Source organism: Oncorhynchus tshawytscha, unplaced genomic scaffold, assembly GCF_018296145.1.
Source record: "Oncorhynchus tshawytscha isolate Ot180627B unplaced genomic scaffold, Otsh_v2.0 Un_contig_3761_pilon_pilon, whole genome shotgun sequence".
Classification (NCBI taxonomy): Eukaryota; Metazoa; Chordata; class Actinopteri; order Salmoniformes; family Salmonidae; genus Oncorhynchus; species Oncorhynchus tshawytscha.
Window position 1 is genome coordinate 231156 of NW_024609794.1, and position 18464 is coordinate 249619.

At 46.0% G+C, this 18464-nt stretch overlaps 2 protein-coding genes across 3 annotated transcripts in view; both read left to right on the forward strand.

Moving 5' to 3' along the window:
• The window catches only part of nbeal1 (neurobeachin-like 1), a 78492-nt gene extending 74692 nt beyond the window's left edge, over nucleotides 1-3800 (forward strand). Inside the window, 1 exon segment of the mRNA XM_042318137.1 lies at nucleotides 701-3800. Coding sequence (XP_042174071.1) covers nucleotides 701-805 — 105 coding nt within the window. The 3' untranslated portion in view covers nucleotides 806-3800.
• Nucleotides 3801-4539: 739 nt separating this feature from the next.
• Nucleotides 4540-18420, forward strand: LOC112242031. Of its 2 annotated transcripts, none has more exons than XM_042318135.1 (14): nucleotides 4540-5081; nucleotides 5229-5330; nucleotides 5465-5516; nucleotides 5987-6135; nucleotides 6349-6486; nucleotides 6755-6799; nucleotides 6921-6989; nucleotides 7067-7158; nucleotides 7304-7453; nucleotides 14045-14174; nucleotides 14435-14549; nucleotides 14739-14785; nucleotides 14886-17056; nucleotides 18336-18420. In XM_042318135.1, the coding sequence occupies exons 1-13, from the start codon at nucleotides 5010-5012 to the stop codon at nucleotides 16290-16292; spliced, it is 2568 nt and encodes an 855-aa protein (XP_042174069.1). In that variant the 5' UTR covers nucleotides 4540-5009; the 3' UTR covers nucleotides 16293-17056; nucleotides 18336-18420. The 2 variants fall into 2 exon arrangements, with proteins under 2 accessions (XP_042174069.1, XP_042174068.1); XM_042318134.1 differs by lacking the exon at nucleotides 18336-18420 and adding an exon at nucleotides 17776-18108.
• The last annotated feature ends 44 nt before the right edge of the window (nucleotides 18421-18464 follow it).

The following is an 18464-nucleotide window of genomic DNA, read 5'->3' on the forward strand; positions in this document are numbered from 1 at the left end:
TAAACCCCTCTGAATGAATACAACACACCCTCTCCTGGAATATTACTGTGAAATGAAAACATGGGCTTCCGTTTACCTCATTCTAACCGAGGAATGACTTCTTTTTGGGCCTTGGGATGGTGTTGTCCAATATTGTTTACCGGAAGTGTCATTATTATTGACTGATTTAATATGTATTTGTGACATGCTGTGAATTGCCTTGGATGAACACCTCTGCAAATTCAAGCCATATAAACTATATTAGTAATAAGCTACGCTATAATAAGATGCACTAGGCTGTAATTTATTCCCACCTGCTCCTCAAGTGAAAATGGTTTAACCCTTATTGTCTTCCTGCTCTTCAAGTGAAAATGGTTTAACCCTGATTTCTTCCTCCCTACTGGTAGACATGAAAGTAAGGTTAACTCTGGGGCTGTAATGATGGGATAGGGAGGGACACAGGGAATCACCCTCGATTCAATTGATAATTTGATCCCCTCCCAACTTCTCTCACCTTTCTTTTATACAAATGGACCTGCCTCAAAGTGAACCAAGCTTTGGTTTTGAACTGGCACTACGTCATTCCAACATTTCTGAACTAACCGATCACTCATAAATCATATCCTGCTTTTTGTTTGTTTCTTTTGACTTCACACTTTCCTCCTCCTCCTTATCTCTCTCCTCTTCCTCACTTCCTCCTCCTTTCCTCCACTCTTCTCAGATGCGTTCAGGCCAGATCACTCGTAAGCTGTGGGGCTCCAGCAAGCGCCTGACCCAGATCTCTTCTGGAGAGACAGAGTACCAACCAGCCTGCAACCAGAACTGACCCCCACAACCACCCTTTCCACCCCCCACCCCTCTCCACTACCACCACACCCCCTCACCCTGCTGCCTGCCTGATTGGCCCGCCAGCCCTGCCAATCATCAGTCTACCCAATCAGATTTGAACCACCCCTCGTTTTGATTGACTGATGACTGTTTTGGGGGAAATCTTACTCTCCTTTTTTGTTCCTCCCTCTGACTTGGGAAGGACAGACTGACCCAGGAGTGTGTGTGTTTTAACTGTGTGTAAAGGTTAGGCGGATGAGTAGGGTAGGGCAGGTCAGGACGGACCAACCGGCGCGGGCGTCGAGTTTCTGATCCAACTGTAGGTGCATACATCCCCTCACCCCCCCTCCCCTTCAATGACACACATGGCCATTACTCTTCATCTTCCTCCATCATCACTAGCACGGTCAGGCCAGTGGCTCCCACTACTACAGAGACCCTCTATGCAGACACACACTACAGCAATCTGAGCTGACCTCTGACCCCTCCACCTCTCAGGCCCAAGGAATGAAGGGGATTCCCAACGTAGAAATGTAATTACTCCAATGGGAACATTTAACCTGGTTGACGGTCCACCCATCACATAACACTGACTTCAATGGGAATTATATTTTATATTTCTCTGGTCATCAAGATGACCCACTTCTCCGAGCCCTGAACCCGAGACCACTGAGCAGTGTGTGTGTGTATGTACGCTCTTTGTGTTTCTGTGTGTTGTCTCTCGCTGGTTGTTTTCTCCCGTGGGCTTTTGTTGACTTGGTTTTGCCTTCCAGTCTGACTAGGCTGTGACCGATGCCTTAGGGCTCCTATGCAGCAGTAAGGGGCTATGTTCAGTCACAATACAATGTTTTTATTTCGTTTTTTTGTTTGATGTTACTGATAATTGTTTTTTTTTTACAGATGCGTGCATGTGTATAAGGTCTGTGGTTAGGTTGTGTTTTACGTGGCATTTCCGGCCCACTCCTCATTTAGTATAGAGGACGGGGCCCTAAGGTATCCAACACTCGTACTAAGCCTGACACACACTTGTTTGCTAATGTACACTTGCATAGACCCCTCCCTATTGGAGAAGCCTGTGACTGCGTTCCATGTCATCTCTATTGCAATCTCAGTAGATTTCTATATGACATTTAATGTGGTTTCTGAGACGCTGAACACTTCTCCAGGCATTGTGAAATCTGATAATCTGCAATAAAGACGACCTGGAACGCACCCAAAGTCCACTAGTTTGACACTACAGAAGACGAGAGAAGCCTAGTGTTGTAGAATCACTAGCTACCCTATACCGTGCCCAAAGGACTCGCTCCCCTCAAACACTACACTCTTACACACACTGCAAGCTTCTTACACTTGTGTTAGACCGCATGCTTTGGAGGGACGAACCATACTGAACCTGGCTTAGTGTGCAATGTTTAGCTCTAGATCCATCCTAGAATGTTTTTATGTTACTTGAATCAATGTTTATTTATGAATGAAAATTAGCTTTTTCCCCTGTAGGCTATTTAAATTCACACTACATTATTTGTATGTTTTTAAGTGGTGCTTCAGTTGTTCAACAAAGATTTATGCTGCGAAAAACTAAAGACGGTGGATCGATCCACCTTTCAGAATGGGAGGGGAGACTTTCTAAGGGCTTTTGAGATGTCAGTGTTACAGCAATACAGTTCCTTCCTCTGCTCCGCTGACTGTGCATTGGTACATTCCAGCCTCTTGTCAAGGCTGAACTAAAAAAAAATCTCCAGTCTTCCTGGTTTTTCTGACCGGGACGACGCGATTGGGAGATTAAACTTAATTCTGCCAAGGGACATCCCAAACGGCTGTCATCTTCCAACAGTCAGAATCACCTCAGTGTTCCTCCTCCTTCCATAATTGTCTCTTAGTTGGGAGCCATGTCAGCTAGTTAAGGTCCTCTGGAGTTCCATAAATGCAGTAATGTCACTAAACGTGTCTGTGAACCAGGCCTAACGTGGCTTTTTGAGATTTCATTCGTGTTTTTATGTCAATGTTTGAGATTATGAATGATTTTACCCCCCATTGAATCCTTATGGTTGTTATGCTCCTGTCAAATTAAATTGACAGTTTGGTCGGGGTAGGTCATCTGTTGCATAATGTGAGTGTGTATGTTCATGATGACAGTAGTTTCTTAAAATGCCAAATTCCTTATTTCCTTGTCATATCATTTGCCTTCTTGGTAACAATTCAGTGATTCTGGTTCTTATCTATCATGGACGTAGAATCATTCATTCTGATTCTATGGTGGTTATAGATTAGGGATCAGACTTCTATGTGCAGTGTGGTTGTTTTTGGTCTTCTCTTTTAAGTGTCTCCGCAATCTGTCCGGAGAATGCAATCACAGACCAACGTGTGCCCTTTTTTAACCAAGAGGCCGAATCAATAAGTTTATTTTTAATTGTTTATGCTGATGTGTCTCGAAGGCATACTCCTTTAAACTGTTTCCATTCTCATCAGGATGTGTTACTCATTTTTTCCAAAGGACGTATTTAATAAATGTTTCTATTTTTGTCAATCTTAGTTTGTCAGGCAGACGACACCACTGAAACAGTGCCTTTTTGTCCACGTTGCATCATACAGACAATTATCCGGTTAGTGTGTAGAATTCTTTGTTTACCCCTCCCTCCATGATAACCCATGGATAGCAGCATTCCACAAACTTAACATCCAATAGGAACCAAGAATCTAGAACTGTAAACAAAGTTGACTAAAAATCTGGAATATATTGGTGTCTTACCTTAGCTGCTTGCTCTGTGACTGTCACCAAAATGGATGTGTGTGTGTATATCTGATTTATAAATACTGGTGTATAATGTACAGCATGATTTTTATTTTAGTGGATTTTAATTGTACTCTTTGCACTTTCCAGGTACTAAATTGTAAGTGATTGTTTTAAATGTTAACCTGGTCCATTCTGTACAGACAAACTGCTTTGTATACACAAGTGGAAAGTAATCATTAAAGTCTTGTCAAAAATGTCATATGTATGGCTGATTTGTAGCTGTGAAAATAGGACACTGTGTACAAAACATTAGGAACACCTTCCTAATTTGGAGTGCCCTATTTTGCCCTCAGAACAGCCTCAATTCGGTGGGGCATGGACTCTACAAGGTGCCGAAAGCATTCCACAGGGTTGCTGGCCCATGTTGACTCCAATGATTCCCACAGTTGTGTCAAGTTGGCTGGATGTCCTTTGGCTGATGAACCATTCTTGATACACACAGGAAACTGTTGAACATGAAAAACCCAGCAGCATTGCAGTTCTTGACACAAACCGATGCGCCTGGCACCTACTACCATACCCCATTCAAAGGCACTTAAATATTTTTGTCTTGCCCATTCCCCCTCTGAATGGCACACAATCCATGTGTAAAAAACCTTAACCTGGCTCCTCCAGTTCATATATGGATTGAAGTGGATTTAACAGGTGACATCAATAAGGGATAATATAATTCACCTGGTCAGTCTGTCGTGGAAAGAGCAGGTGTTCCTAATATTTTGTACAATTCATAAATAAATGCATGTTTTGTATTTTAAACAGTACATAAATATTTCACTAGGGGGCGACCAAGTTGTAAACTGCTGTAAGCTGCTTGGAGCGCTTACACTGCTGAACATGGGGTGCGTTCGTCCCTCAGGCTATATACTCCGATTTCAGAGCACTCTCGCCTGAGTGCCAGAAAATTATGAATTTACGAACGCTCAACACCCGTATATGGCCAGTGTCAGTAAACGTCGGCAAAAATGCGTAATTAAATTGTTGCCAGCAGCACAGTTGCAGTCACCAACGCTCTGGATAACATGAAAACAGCCTAACCATCTCTGCAAGGGTGAGAAATGGTCAGTGATGTGAACTCTCATTTTTGTCTGGAAGTAGCTTGTAAGCTAGCTAACTTTAGCCAGTTAGCTTGGGTGCTTGACAGCCGTTGTGAGGTCAGAACACTCGGATCAACCACACTCCGAGAGCGAAACTGATTTTACGAACGGACAATCTGACAAAGCTCTGGGCACACTGACTGGGTGCTCTCTGGCACTCCAGAGTGAATTTACGAACGCTCCCCGGATAGAACAAGGTCTCGCTTGTTTTTGTTGGACCTATATTGCCATGACAACAGCGCAAGTTTTCCAGTGGCACATTTGCTTCCTTATTTACAAACTTTCTCAGAAAATACTAGTCGCCGAGGTGTATCATGAATGATCCAGTGGCAACGACGACCGAAGGGCCACCAACGGATGGAAAATCAGTCAATCTCATTGGGAATGTAAATATAATTGTTACAACAGGCAGGCATATTTACCCTAGAAATACGCCTACAGTATTTTCTCAGGTTAATAGATGCACATTGAATCATCAGTTGTCACGGGCATAACACTAGAGGGCTGGGTTGCTACCTGGTTCATTTTCACAGCTGTTGAGAAGAGTATCAAGAGCCGAGCCTGTTCCTGATGACGATGAGGAAGAGGAGGAGGAGCTTCCCCCACCACCACCACTAATTCCACGAGGCCCTCTAGTGAATTTGCATTCTCGTATTGTCTATTCACATTATTATGCTTAGTTAACTGGAATATAGATTTTACACCTGACATGCATATTATTATTACATTAAAGGACTGTAGTGTTTAAAATAGTATATTTTGTTTACAGAAAGGATGTCTAACAGTCCATCTGAAAAACTGCAGGGATTTCAATAAAAACGGTATCCTTCTCAGTGACCCCTAACAGTGAAATCATTAGACCCTATTCACCATGCCAAAGCTTTGTGTGTGTGTCCGTGTGCTAACTGAGGTAGTTAAGTTAGGTCACCTAGCTATCTTAAGATCAATGCATGCCAAAGCTTTGTGTGTGTGTCAGTGTGTTAACTGAGGTTGTTAAGTTAGGTCACCTAGCTATCTTAAGATCAATGCATGTCAAAGCTTTGTGTGTGTGTTCGTGTGCTAACTGAGGTTAAGTTAGGTCACCTAGCTATCTTAAGATCAATGCATGTGCTAACTGAGGTTGTTAAGTTAGGTCACCTAGCTATCTTAAGATCAATGGATGCCAAGGCTTTGTGTGTGTGTCAGTGTGCTAACTGAGGTAGTTATAAGTTATGCCATCGTAAGTGGCCCTGGATAAGTGTCTGCTAAATGACTAGTAAAATGAGTGTTTTCATGAGCGTTGTGTTCCCAGCTTCCATAAAGAAAGGCACCCAGGGCTTCCTGAGGGCGAGTATTGGGGAGAAGGTGAAGTGCACTATGGTCCAGCCCTACAAGGACTCCAAGGCTGAGCGCTCCAAGTTCCCCCTCTGCTTCAACGAGTGGAAGTATTTCTCCATACAGGTAAGTAGGTATATTAGTTGATGCTCTAGCCAACTTCTCTCTGTCTGGATTGACAAAAGAGTTGGCAACACTGCAGGTACAGTATGGGGCCAGCTATTGCAATACTGTACAGAGAAAGTTGTAAGAATATTATTTTCCGTATCTAACAGGACAGGTTCTTCCTCTATCCAAGACCATAACACAATCAATCAATGACTTATTTGGATGTTTCAGATTCCTAAGAGCACTGATAACACACTGGGTGTCTGTGAGTCACACCGTCTGGGGGTGGAGCTCATCTTCTTTGAGCAGGACACCGGCGTTCCCAAGCTCATAGGAAAGACCTTTGTCAAACTGCTGGACATCCTCAGTGTGAGTGACTCGGACAGGAGCGATAGGGAAGAACCCACCGCCCCTTCATGCTCACCATGCCATGTTTAAATGGGATAATAATAAAATGATGATCATAAGAGTGAGTGTACAAAGCTGTCCAGGAATCAACACGTGTGGATGTCCTCCACTAAAGAACCAATGGGTTCTTTAGCTTCCAGTACAAGTATTGTCATTCACCTGCTGCTAGAAGGCTGGCCTGCAGGACCAGATATCAACTGTCTTGTCCTCTGTCCTGTTCTCTAATCAGAAATCACAAATGAACCACCTGCTGGAGCTGAGGCTCAAGCGTCAGGTACAGAATATGAATCAGACACCATGGTCCACATGTGGGACAGTTATATCATGTTCAATGGGAGTTTTGTACAATGGATTCCTGTATTGACACACGCAATAAAAGCCAACTTGTTTTCCAGATCATCTGTAAGCTGGAGATGGAGATGGTGATTGCGTATGGATCCTTGGGTTACGGATACTCCCACCAGGTTAGAGGGAGACACATCAGTGTTTGTGTAGATGTGGAGGAAGAATTGATCTTGCCTCTCTATTATTTACTCCCTAGTTTAAGCACCCAAATAGAAACATGGAGAGCCTAGTGGAGCGCTCGCTCTTCCTCCGCTGTCCACCACCGGACGACCGCAAAGACCATCACTAGTGAGACACGGACACACTCAAATACTCTACATGAATTCTTAACTATTGACATTCTGACACTGTCACCCTTTTGTGTGAGTTTTTTCCCCCTAGATTTGACAGACCGATATTCTGCCATGTAACATATCGCTCCCTGTGTCTACAGTAATGTGGTCACTCCTAAGCCAGTACCTTATTCAGACTTCATCGCAGCGCTGATGTACAGAGAGACCACCAACCCAGACAACAGGACGACTTACCCCTCAAACAGCACAATATCCCCCATCATCCTGGAATGTATGGAGAAGAGGGGCAGGTACGGTTTATTATGGAATCTCATTCTGGGTTCAAAGGTCAAAGTGTATACTGTTTTCAGCCCATTTTCTGAAAATGATGCATAGTAGCTACACTAACAAAACAAATGTCTACTGTCCAAAAACTGCCTTAGTGAATTAATTATATCCAAGGTAAGTGGAAAATAATGTTAAATAACCATAATATAAAAGGATCTGATATTGCTAAGTGGTCAATTTAGTGTTATCTTAGAAAGAACAGGAAGGATGTAGGTAGGAAACGTCCCAAATGATTCCCTATTCCCTACAGTGACAATAAAAAGTATGTGAACCCTTTAAAGTTACCTGGATTTCTGCATAAATTGGTCATCACATTTGATCTGATCTTCATCTAAGTCACAACAATAGACAAACATAGTGTGCTTTAACTAATAACACACAAATGATTGTTTTGTTGTTGTCTATACTGAAAACATAATTTTAACATTCACAGTATAGGTTGGAAAAAGTATGTGAACCCCCAGGCTAATGACTTCTCCAAAAGATAACTGGAGTCAGGAGTCAGCTAACCTGGAGTCCAATCAATGAGATTGGAATTTGTTGGTTAGAGCAGCCTTGCCCTATAAAAAATACTCACAAAATTTGAGTTTGCTATTCACAAGAAGCATTGCCTGATGTGAACCATGTCTCAAACAAGAGAGATCTCAGAAGACCTAATTGTTGACTTGCATAAAGATGGAAAGGGTTACAAATGTATCTCTAAAAACCTTGATGTTCATCAGTCCACGGTAAGACTGATTGTTTATAAATGGAGAAAGTTCAGCACTGTTGCTACTCTCCCTAGGAGTGGCCGTCCTGCAAAGATGACTGCAAGAGCACAGCGCAGAATGCTCAATGAGGTTAAGAAGAATCCTAGAGTATCAGCTAAAGACCTACAGAAATCTCTGGAACATGCTGACCAGGTCGCTAGGTGTACGGTGTTTCCTCCGACACATTGGTGCGGCTGGCTTCCGGGTTGGATGCGCGCTGTGTTAAGAAGCAGTGCGGCTTGGTTGGGTTGTGTTTCGGAGGACGCATGGCTCTCGACCTTCGTCTCTCCCGAGCCCGTACGGGAGTTGTAGCGATGAGACAAGACAGTAACAATTGGATACCATGAAATTGGGGAGAAAAAGGGGATAAAAAAAAGAAGAATGGTGTGCATGGAGGACACCACGAAAGAAGCTGAGGGTCTTTGGGCTGGTTTGCTAACTACCTCTCTCAAAGAGTGCAGTCTATAAAGTCAGGAAATCTGCTGCGTGTCACCAAGGGAGTACCCCAAGGCTCGATCCTAGGCCCCACACTCTTCTCAATTTATTAGGTAGCTCTCATCCATTTATACTCAGCTGGCCCCTGCCCGGATTTTGTGTTAAATGCTCTACAACAAAGCTTTCTTAGTGTCTAACAAGCTTTCTCTACCCTTAACCTTGTTCTGAACACCTCCAAAATAAAGGTCATGTGGTTTGGTAAGGTGTGAATACTACCTCTGAGGGCTTTGAGCTTGAGGTAGTCACCTCATAGTCATCTCATAGAAGTACTTGGGAGTATGGCTAGATGGTGCACTGTCCTTCTCTCAGCACATATCAAAGCTGCAGGCTAAAGTTAAATCTAGACTTGGTTTCCTGTATCGTAATCGCTCCTCTTTCACCCCAGCTGCCAAACTAACCATGATTCAGATGACCATCCTACCCATGCTAGGCTACCTGGGTTGGACTAGTAACCAAAAGGTTGCAAGATCGAATCGCCGAGCTGACAAGGTAAAAATCTGTCGTTCTGCCCCTGAACAAGGCAGTTAACCCACTGTTCCTAGGTCGTCATTGAAAATAAGAATTTGTTCTTAACTGATTTGCCTACTTAAATAAAGGTTAAAAATACATTTAAAAAAGATTACGGAGACTTCATTTATAGATGGGCAGGTAAGAGTGCTCTCGAGTGGCTAGATGTTCTTTACCATTCAGCCATCAGATTTGCCACCAATGCTCCTTATAGGACACATCACTGCACTCTATACTCCTCTGTGAACTGGTCGTCTCTGTATACCCGGCTCAAGACCCACTGGTTGATGCTTATTTATAAAACCCTCTTAGGCCTCACTCCCCCCTATCTGAGATATCTACTGCAGCCCTCATCCTCCACATACAACACCCGTTCTGCCAGTCACGTTCTGTTTAAGGTCCCCAAAGCGCACACATCCCTGGGTCGGTCCTCTTTTCAGTTCGCTGCAGCTAGTGACTGGAATGAGCTGCAAAAAACACTCAAACTGGACAGTTTTATCTCAATCTCTTCATTCAAAGACTCAATCATGGACCCTTACTGACAGTTGTGGCTGCTTTGCATGGTGTTGTCTCTACCTTTTTGCCCTCTGTGCTGTTGTCTGTGCCCAATAATGTTTGTACCATGTTTTGTGCTGCTATCATGTTGTGTTGATACCATGTTGTTGTTATGTTGTGTTGCTACCATGCTGTGTTGTCATCTTAGGACTCTCTTTATGTAGTCTCTCGTTGTGATATGTGTTTTGTCCTATATTTATATTGTGTTTAAAAAAATTTAATCTCAGGCCCCCATCCCCGCAGGAGGCCTTTGGTAGGCCGTCATTGTAAATAATAATTTGTTCTTAACTGACTTGCCAAGTTAAATAAAGGTTAAATAAAAATTCATTTAAACAAATGTAAAAAGCCATTGCTGTCCAATAAAAACATTGCTGCACGTCTGAAGTTTGCAAATGTGCACCTGGATGTTCCACAGCGCTACTGACAACATATTCTGTGGACAGATGAAACTACAGTTGAGTTGTTTGGAAGGAACACACAAGACTGTGTGGAGAGAAAAAAGGCACAGCACACCAACATAACCTCATCCCAACTGTAAAGTATGGTGGAGGGAGCATCGTGGTTTGGGCCTGCTTTGCTGCCTCAGGGCCTGGACAGCTTGCTATCATTGACGGAAAAATGAATTCCCACGTTTATCAACACATTTTTCAGGATAATGTAAGGCTGTCGGTCCTCCAAATAGAAGCTCAACAGAAGTTGGTGATGCAACAAATCAAAATCAAATTTTTTATTTGTCACATACACATGGTTAGCAGATGTTAATGCGAGTGTAGCGAAATGCTTGTGCTTCTAGTTCCGACAATGCAGTAATAACGAACAAGTAATCTAACTAACAATTCCAAAAAACTACTGTCTTATACACAGTGTAAGGGGATAAAGAATATGTACATAAGGATATATGAATGAGTGATGGTACAGAGCAGCATAGGCAAGATACAGTAGATGATATCAGTACAGTATATACATATGAGATGAGTATGTAAACCAAGTGGCATAGTTAAAGTGGCTAGTGATACATGTATTACATAAGGATGCAGTTGATGATATAGAGTACAGTATCTACGTATGCATATGAGATGAATAATGTAGGGTAAGTAACATTATATAAGGTAGCATTGTTTAAAGTGGCTAGTGATATATTTACATCATTTCCCATCAATTCCCATTATTAAAGTGGCTGGAGTTGAGTCAGTGTCATTGACAGTGTGTTGGCAGTAGCCACTCAATGTTAGTGGTGGCTGTTTAACAGTCTGATGGCCTTGAGGTAGAAGCTGTTTTTCAGTCTCTCGGTCCCAGCTTTGATGCACCTGTACTGACCTCGCCTTCTGGATGACAGCGGGGTGAACAGGCAGTGGCTCGGGTGGTTGATGTCCTTGATGATCTTTATGGCCTTCCTGTAGCATCGGGTGGTGTAGGTGTCCTGGAGGGCAGGTAGTTTGCTCCCGGTGATGCGTTGTGCAGACCTCACTACCCTCTGGAGAGCCTTACGGTTGAGGGCGGTGCAGTTGCCATACCAGGCGGTGATACAGCCCGCCAGGATGCTCTCGATTGTGCATCTGTAGAAGTTTGTGAGTGCTTTTGGTGACAAGCCGAATTTCTTCAGCCTCCTGAGGTTGAAGAGGCGCTGCTGCGCCTTCCTCACGATGCTGTCTGTGTGAGTGGACCAATTCAGTTTGTCTGTGATGTGTATGCCGAGGAACTTAAAACTTGCTACCCTCTCCACTACTGTTCCATCGATGTGGATGGGGGGGTGTTCCCTCTGCTGTTTCCTGAAGTCCACAATCATCTCCTTAGTTTTGTTGACGTTGAGTGTGAGGTTATTTTCCTGACACCACACTCCTCCACACTCCTCCGGGCCCTCACCTCCTCCCTGTAGGCCGTCTCGTCGTTGTTGGTAATCAAGCCTACCACTGTTGTGTCGTCCGCAAACTTGATGATTGAGTTGGAGGCGTGCATGGCCACGCAGTCGTGGGTGAACAGGGAGTACAGGAGAGGGCTCAGAACGCACCCTTGTGGGGCCCCAGTGTTGAGGATCAGCGGGGAGGAGATGTTGTTGCCTACCCTCACCACCTGGGGGCGGCCCGTCAGGAAGTCCAGTACCCAGTTGCACAGGGCGGGGTCGAGACCCAGGGTCTCGAGCTTGATGACGAGCTTGGAGGGTACTATGGTGTTGAATGCCGAGCTGTAGTCGATGAACAGCATTCTCACATAGGTATTCCTCTTGTCCAGATGGGTTATGGCAGTGTGCAGTGTGGTTGAGATTGCATCGTCTGTGGACCTATTTGGGCGGTAAGCAAATTGGAGTGGGTCTAGGGTGTCAGGTAGGGTGGAGGTGATATGGTCCTTGACTAGTCTCTCAAAGCACTTCATGATGACGGATGTGAGTGCTACGGGGCGGTAGTCGTTTAGCTCAGTTACCTTAGCTTTAACAGGAACAATGGTGGCCCTCTTGAAGCATGTGGGAACAGCAGACTGGGATAGGGATTGATTGAATATGTCCGTAAACACACCGGCCAGCTGGTCTGCGCATGCTCTGAGGGCGCGGCTGGGGATGCCGTCTGGGCCTGCAGCCTTGCGAGGGTTAACACGTTTAAATGTCTTACTCACCTCGGCTGCAGTGAAGGAGAGACCGCATGTTTTCGTTGCAGGCCGTGTCAGTGGCACTGTATTGTCCTCAAAGCGGGCAAAAAGTTATTTAGTCTGCCTGGGAGCAAGACATCCTGGTCCGTGACTGGGCTGGGTTTCTTCCTGTAGTCCGTGATTGACTGTAGACCCTGCCACATGCCTCTTGTGTCTGAGCCGTTGAATTGAGATTCTACTTTGTCTCTGTACTGGCGCTTAGCTTGTTTGATAGCCTTGCGGAGGAATAGCTGCACTGTTTGTATTCAGTCATGTTACCAGACACCTTGCCCTGATTAAAAGCAGTGGTTCGCGCTTTCAGTTTCACACGAATGCTGCCATCAATCCACGGTTTCTGGTTAGGGAATGTTTTAATCGTTGCTATGGGAACGACATCTTCAACGCACGTTCTAATGAACTCGCACACCGAATCAGCGTATTCGTCAATGTTGTTGTCTGACGCAATACGAAACATCTCCCAGTCCACGTGATGGAAGCAGTCTTGGAGTGTGGAGTCAGCTTGGTCGGACCAGCGTTGGACAGACCTCAGCGTGGGAGCCTCAGGACAACGACCCAAAACACAGAAGTAAATCAACAACAGAATGGCTTCAACAGAAGAAAATACTCCTTCTGGAGCGGCCCAGTCAGAGTCCTGACCTCAACCCGATTGAGATGCTGTGGCTTGACCTCGAGAGCAGTTCACACCAGACATCCCAAGAATATTGCTGAACTTAAACAGTTTTGTAAAGAGGAAGGGTCCAAGGTTTCTCCTGACTGTTGTGCAGGTCTGATCCACAACTACAGAAAACGTTTGGTTGAAGTTATTTCTGCCAACCAGTTATTCAATCCAAGGGTTCACATACTTTTTCCACTGTGATTGTTTGCACAGTGTGTTCAATAAAGACATGAAAACATATAATTGTTTGTGTGTTATTAGTTTAAGCAGACCGGTTTGTCTATTGTTGTGACCTAGAAATCCAGGTATTTCCAAAGGGTTCACATACTTTTTCTTGACACTGTATATAGTGCATTCCTTTTGACCAGAGCCCTGTGGGATGTAAAGGAACCAGAGCCTTATGGGATGTAAAGGAACCAGAGCCCTGTGGGATGTAAAGGAAACAGAGCCCTGTGGGATGTAAAGGAACCAGAGCCCTGTGGGATGTAAAGGAACCAGAGCCCTGTGGGATGTAAAGGAACCAAAGCCCTGTGGGATGTAAAGGAAACAGAGCCCTGTGGGATGTAAAGGAACCAGAGCCCTGTGGGATGTAAAGGAACCAGAGCCCTGTGGGATGTAAAGGAACCAGAGCCCTGTGGGATGTAAAGGAACCAGAGCCCTGTGGGATGTAAAGGAACCAAAGCCCTGTGGGATGTAAAGGAAACAGAGCCCTGTGGGATGTAAAGGAACCAGAGCCCTGTGGGATGTAAAGGAACCAGAGCCCTGTGGGATGTAAAGGAAACAGTGCCCTGTGGGATGTAAAGGAAACAGAGCCCTGTGGGATGTAAAGGAAACAGAGCCCTGTGGGATGTAAAGGAAACAGAGCCCTGGTCAAAAGTAGTGCGTTATAAAGGGAATAGGGTACTATTTGTAACGGATCCCTAATGTTAAGTTATTACCCCCATGATGCCCAGGCTACTGCAGATGCATGAGGAGATGGAGGCGTTTGAGTCGTCCGAGGACTCCCTGCAGTACCTGGAGAAACTGGTGATGAAGAAAGGGATTAGAACCGGTACCCCCTGGAGGATGAACAAGAGGTTCAAGGTCTGTCTGTCTGTAACTCAACTCTCTCTCTCTCTTTCTATCAACTCAGTTCATTCAGGAAGTCCTATACAGATTTCTCATGATTAATTTCCTGAATTGGCCACAATCGTAGTGTGTGTTCTCTGTAAAGGCTTTATTTACACTAACCCTGTGTGTATCTTCCATTCTATGTCAATGACCCTCTTGGTTGAGCTGTAGGGCAGTGTTGTGTCCTGTAAAGCAGTCTATCTGAGAGGGTTTTGTCTGGTGTGTGTTTGCAGCTTCTCTCTAAGTGGAGGAAAAAGGCAACGATGGTCTCCAAGCTGCTCAATTTTGGAGGCTGTTCAGAGGCGGCGAAACATCAGAGAGACAACATGTTGCCCACGGGGCCATTGGGTTGGTCAACCTTTCACTCACGGACACACACACACTCACGGACACACACACACTCACGGACACAAACACACACATACATGGCTAAACTCGTCAACGGCAAAAAGACAGATAGGATGTTGCATATGGATTTCTCTGGTTAATATTAATATCCATGGCAGTGCTGATTTTGATGTCACTGTTTTGTTGCAGGTGTGACTCCCCCTGTGCCACTTTTAAAGCGCCTTGCCATGCAACAGGTACTGCTGATCTGTGTTTATACACACACACACACACACACACACACACACACACAGAGAGTATCTTTCATGTGTAATTTCTTCTGCTGTTTCCTTACAGGAGAAAATACCCTTAGTCAACGAGAACGAAGTGTCTGAAATGGCCAAGCCTCCATCTCCCAGAAAGACCCTGGCTGCAGCATCTGGCCTGTCCACATGTATGGCCTCCACCCAGGTTGCCCAGTCAGCCCCATTCTCTCCACCTCCATCTGATCAATATACCACACCGCCAACAGTAGCCACCCCACCTACATCAGCCATGGCCCATAAGGCATCTCCCCCTAGCAGTGTGGCCTCCAGCTCCATGGACCACCTTGTCCAGTCCAGGGCCACCTCTTCCCCCAGACACATCACCCTGGTCCTGCCTGAGGGTCCCGCCACCCCAGCTTCCACTTCAGCCTCCACCTCCGCTCAGCCCAGTACCAGACACATCCCTAAACCCACCAATGTGGCCGCAGTCCCCATTCCCATCCACCTGACCTCCCTCTGTGTTCTTACTACCCTGGAGGAAGAAGGAGAGGAGGAAGAAGGAGAGGAGGAAGAAGGAGAGGAGGACGAAGGAGAGGAGGAAGACGGAGAGGAGGAAGACAGAGAGGAGGAAGAAGGAGAGGAGGAAGAAGGAGAGGAGGAAGACGGAGAGGAGGAGGTCGGGAAGAAAAAGGAGGTGCATGCTACAGTATCGTCCTCCCTCCTCAAGACGCTCTCCTCTCTGACGCTGACCCCCGAGGTGGCCCTCCATGCCACCCTGGTGCACTCGCGCCAACAGAGCAGGCCTGGGCAGCTGGAGGAATGTCAGCCAGCTAGCCCCAGCTACCAGCAGGAGGAGTGTCATCCAGCTAACCCCAGCTACCAGCAGGAGGAGTGTCAGCCAGCTAACCCCAGCTACCAGCAGGAGGAGTGTCATCCAGCTAACCCCAGCTACCAGCAGGAGGAGTGTCAGCCAGCTAAACCCAGCTACCAGCAGGAGGAGTGTCAGCCAGCTAACCCCAGCTACCAGCAGGAGGAGTGTCAGCCAGCTAACCCCGGCTACCAGCCTTACCAGGAGAGCCCGTCCAGGGGGAAGAGTGACCGAGACCAGGGGAGGACTGCTAGTGGTGCCGCTGGAGGAGTGAGGGAGTCAGGGTGGACCCAGACCCAGAAAGAGGCTGCTGGAATGGGCAGCATTGGAAGTCGGTGGAAGCTGAATTTTGCTGGGCTTGGCTCTCTTGCTTCCGGAGGGCAGAGGAGGGAAGAAGATGCCCCATGCAGCAGCACTGCCTTCAGGTCCCCTACACTGATCGACCTGGCCCCACCACGGCTGCTGGGGGCCTGGACCGAGAACATTGCCACTGTGCCGACACCCATAGGAGGGGGTGGGGGAGGCCTGGACTGGAGATCTGGAGGTCTGCCTGCTGCCCAGAGAACCAGCCCGACTCTCTGCTCTCAGTTAATCTCCCCCTGTCCATCCCGCCGTCATCCGACCCTCTGAGCCAAAGCCCTCTGACACGCTCCCCCCTGCCGCACCTCGGCTCACGGGCCACTGACACACCTTCTCCAGACCTGGAAACCTGGACCCTAGATAGTTCTCCCTTCCTCGGTGGCATGCTGTGTGAGTCCAACCCTCCAGATCTACATGTAGGCCAAACCAGCGGTGGCAGCAACACTGACAGGCACACCCAGAGACCAGGAGGAGCCAGCTCCAGCACAGAACCACTCACCACACTCAACTCCTGGCTTAGCAGTGACAATCTCCCCACCGGAGCTGGCTCAGACTCTGGACAGTGGTCCCTCCTCTCAGAGATCGACATGTCACCACTCCGCAGCGGACTGGTCTTCTCCCCCCTTACCCCCATCTCCACCTCCGACCCCCTCACCCCCAGCTCCTCCCCTACCAGAAGCACCAGAGGCAGCAAGCCAGGCAAGGAGAGACCCAGGGTCGTGGAGACACCGCATTCCCCATATCACAGGCGCAACAGAGACCACAGAGATTATTATGGGAAGATGTAGTAAAAATATATATTTTTTGGCAGCCTATTTTGTCAAGTTCATTGCCCTTTACTTGGGAAATTATCTGATTCGGTTATCTAAGTATTAATTCAAATGTTTATTTTCTCAAAGAATTTAGTTAAGATGAATTATGTTTTTTATTGATAAAATAGGACAGGGCCTCTAAAGCGGAACTAATTTAATGAGGGGTTTTGTTTCAGTGAAAGCAGAGGAATGTTTTGACCGCAGGACCGTTTCCAAACTTTGGTATGTGCATATTCATTCTCGGGAATTTATTTTTTATAATAAACTGTTCCCAACCTGAATAATTTCATATCATTTACGTAAATTGAATAAGCACAATTAATGAAAATTATGCTAAATACTTTTTGTCGCGTACTGCATGCATAACGTTACTTTGATACTGGCTTGGCTTGTTGAATATTCACTTCCTAAATATTGTCACATGCTAAAGCAAGCTAACATAAACATTGCATAAAGCGAGTTGGCTACGTTTTCTATTTACCATTTGCATTACATTAGTTTGCTCACTAACCTCTGAAATATGCGTTGTAAAATAATGGCATTTGCTAGAAATACCAAGTATTCCCGAAAACAACCTCCTTACATATCCCCAACAACCTCAAGTTGCTGCTAATGGTCGGCTCATATAGATGGTGTGTGATTATGCGGTTAGGACAGCAGCGTCTAACACGTTTTAACAGATCTGTGTCCAGACTGAGTCTCGTACTTTAACGTGGCTGATTTAGCGACTCACTGATTCCATCCAACCAGTGTCAGAGTAAGCGAACAGAGACGTTACCATTATATGACTTGTGCTTCTGTCAAGTGATGACAAGCAGATGATGCCTGTACTATAAGACAGCAATGTGCATATGATCCAAGATAACCACAGCCTTTCATGGTTGTAGTTCATTCACAAGACAAGGGAAATATGACAACCTGGTTGCTCCTCAGCCCTCTAGGTGGTTGGTGCTGGCCTGGTGATAGTCTGCCATGGAGAGAGATGGGAGTAATGTTACATCATCCCTCTAGGTGTCTGGGGCTGGCCTGGTGATAGTCTGCCATGGAGAGAGATGGGAGTAATGTTACATCATCTCTCTAGGTGGCTGGCGCTTGCCTGGTGATAGTCTGCCATGGAGAGAGTTGGGAGTAATGTTACATCATCTCTCTAGGTGGCTGGCGCTGGCCTGGTGATAGTCTGCCATGGAGAGAGTTGGGAGTAATGTTACATCATCTCTCTAGGTGGTTGGTGCTGGCCTGGTGATAGTCTGCCATGGAGAGAGTTGGGAGTAATGTTACATCATCTCTCTAGGTGGCTGGGGCTGGCCTGGTGATAGTCTGCCATGGAGAGAGATGGGAGTAATGTTACGTCATCTCTCTAGGTGGTTGGTGCTGGCCTGGTGATAGTCTGCCATGGAAAGAGATGGGAGTAATGTTACATCATCTCTCTAGGTGGTTGGTGCTGGCCTGGTGATAGTCTGCCATGGAGAGAGATGGGAGTAATGTTACATCATCTCTCTAGGTGGCTGGTGCTGGCCTGGTGATAGTCTGCCATGGAGAGAGATGGGAGTAATGTTACATCATCTCTCTCTAGGTGGTTGGTGCTGGCCTGGTGATAGTCTGCCATGGAGAGAGATGGGAGTAATGTTAC